Source organism: Pteropus medius, unplaced genomic scaffold (assembly GCF_902729225.1).
Source record: "Pteropus medius unplaced genomic scaffold, Ma_sr-lr_union100, whole genome shotgun sequence".
Classification (NCBI taxonomy): Eukaryota; Metazoa; Chordata; class Mammalia; order Chiroptera; family Pteropodidae; genus Pteropus; species Pteropus medius.
Window position 1 is genome coordinate 2,469,324 of NW_024355990.1, and position 1,629 is coordinate 2,470,952.

The 1,629-nt window shown below is 65.9% G+C and overlaps 1 protein-coding gene across 1 annotated transcript in view; it reads left to right on the plus strand.

The window, feature by feature from the left end:
• The window catches only part of RBFOX3 (RNA binding fox-1 homolog 3), a 307,062-nt gene that overhangs the window by 299,085 nt on the left and 6,348 nt on the right, over positions 1-1,629 (plus strand). Inside the window, exon 13 of the mRNA XM_039859861.1 lies at positions 702-789. Coding sequence (XP_039715795.1) covers positions 702-789 — 88 coding nt within the window. The remainder of the gene's footprint in view (positions 1-701; positions 790-1,629) is intronic.

The following is a 1,629-nucleotide window of genomic DNA, read 5'->3' on the forward strand; positions in this document are numbered from 1 at the left end:
TGCTCACGGCAGGAGCATCATGGGGCGCCCTCATCTCACAAGGCATTGTATGATAGGGCGGTGGGCAGGACTCAGTGAGCAGGGCTCCCCGGTTCGTGACCACATTGGGGTCACTGAGTGACCCCCAAGGGCAAGGCTCGGAGAGAGACCAGGAGGTAAGGGCTCAGGGCAGACTCTCGCGTGGGGTCCTGTCCCCTCTCTCCCTTCATGGGTGGCACTTACTGCTTCCTCTAGCTCAGAGCCCTGGCCGCGACCGCCACCCCACACAGGTCCCTGGTCTGATACAAGGTCCGTTTGGGCCAGGGCATGGGCCAGGGCATAGTCCGAGCCAATGCCCTTTGCTCTCAACCCTTCCCAGTGTCCAGAAGGGCACTCAGAGGCAGCCATGGGTTCTCCATGCCCGTCAGCGTCCAAGTCGGGGGCAGGCTCACGGGCCTGGTGGCAGGTCTGTCAGCACCTGCGATGCCACAGCCTCACACACAGCCAGGCACGCCGGTGCCCACCGGTGCATGCCATGTACACAAGTCACTGAGAGAGAGCGAGTGAGGTTTAGACACCCCGCCACCGAGGCCTGACCGCATAGTCCTCAGACCTCCCTTTGGCCAGAAGCCAGGTGCCCCCAGGCCCGCACCCGCCAATGTCACTGGCCAAGGTGAAGGTTGAAAGGCTGTGTCCGCCCCACTGAGCCCCTGTGTGTCTCTCCTTCCCCCTTCCCCTGCAGGGAGGCTACGCAGCCTACAGATACGCTCAGCCCGCAGCAGCGGCAGCAGCGGCAGCCTACAGCGACAGGTACCACCTAGGGGCGGGGGCTGGGCGGGACAGGGCAGACGTATCCACTGCTCGGGGCCTGGGGGTGCCTCGCCCCAGTGGGCACGGAAGAGAGCAGGTCCGAATGGGCATGGAGACCCCAAGCCAGCAGGCCCCCCAACTTCTATAATCACTTTGTACTTGCACAGTGGGGGCACTGTGGACCCCCCAGTTCTCGAGTAGCAAACAGTTCCTCTAAGTCTCAACCCTGGAGGTCTGACCGCCCCCCACAAGCTCTGGAGACCCCAAGTTACGGAGGTAGCCAGGAGCCTTCGCATCTGCCCCGCATGCCTCCGGTGGCCCGGAGCGCCCAGGTCCGAGACCCCTTGGCTCCGGGAAGGGCACACCGTGCCCGCCCGCCGGCCCCCGGGGTGCAATAAGACCAGGTGGGCCTCGGCCCCAGCCGTGCTCGCCTAGAGCTGGTGGGCAGCGGGCTTGGTCTCGCAGTCAGGTCCTGGGGCGTCTCGGGGGTGGCCCTGCAGGTACTGGCCTCTTGGCCACGTCGCCCCTGCCTGGGGAAGCGTGCCAGTCCCTGTGCGGGGCACGTGGCGGATGCTTCACGGAGGGCAGCTGTTGCTCTTGTCCACGGTGCTGGCTCTGGCCTGGGGACCGCCCGGCCGCCCTCCCGGTGGCAGGCGGCGCCCTCTGACCCACAGCTTCCTCGAAGCCTCACTGCGTCTCCGGCCTGCGGGTGTTTGTCAGGCGCCACCTCCACGCTGGGCCACGTCCTCTAAGAAGCCAGTATTTCACGTGCTAATTAAGTCCCGTGAGGGGAAGGCCATCCTTCGTGGCGGTGCCCCTGCCCCCCACGGCCCCCCAGTC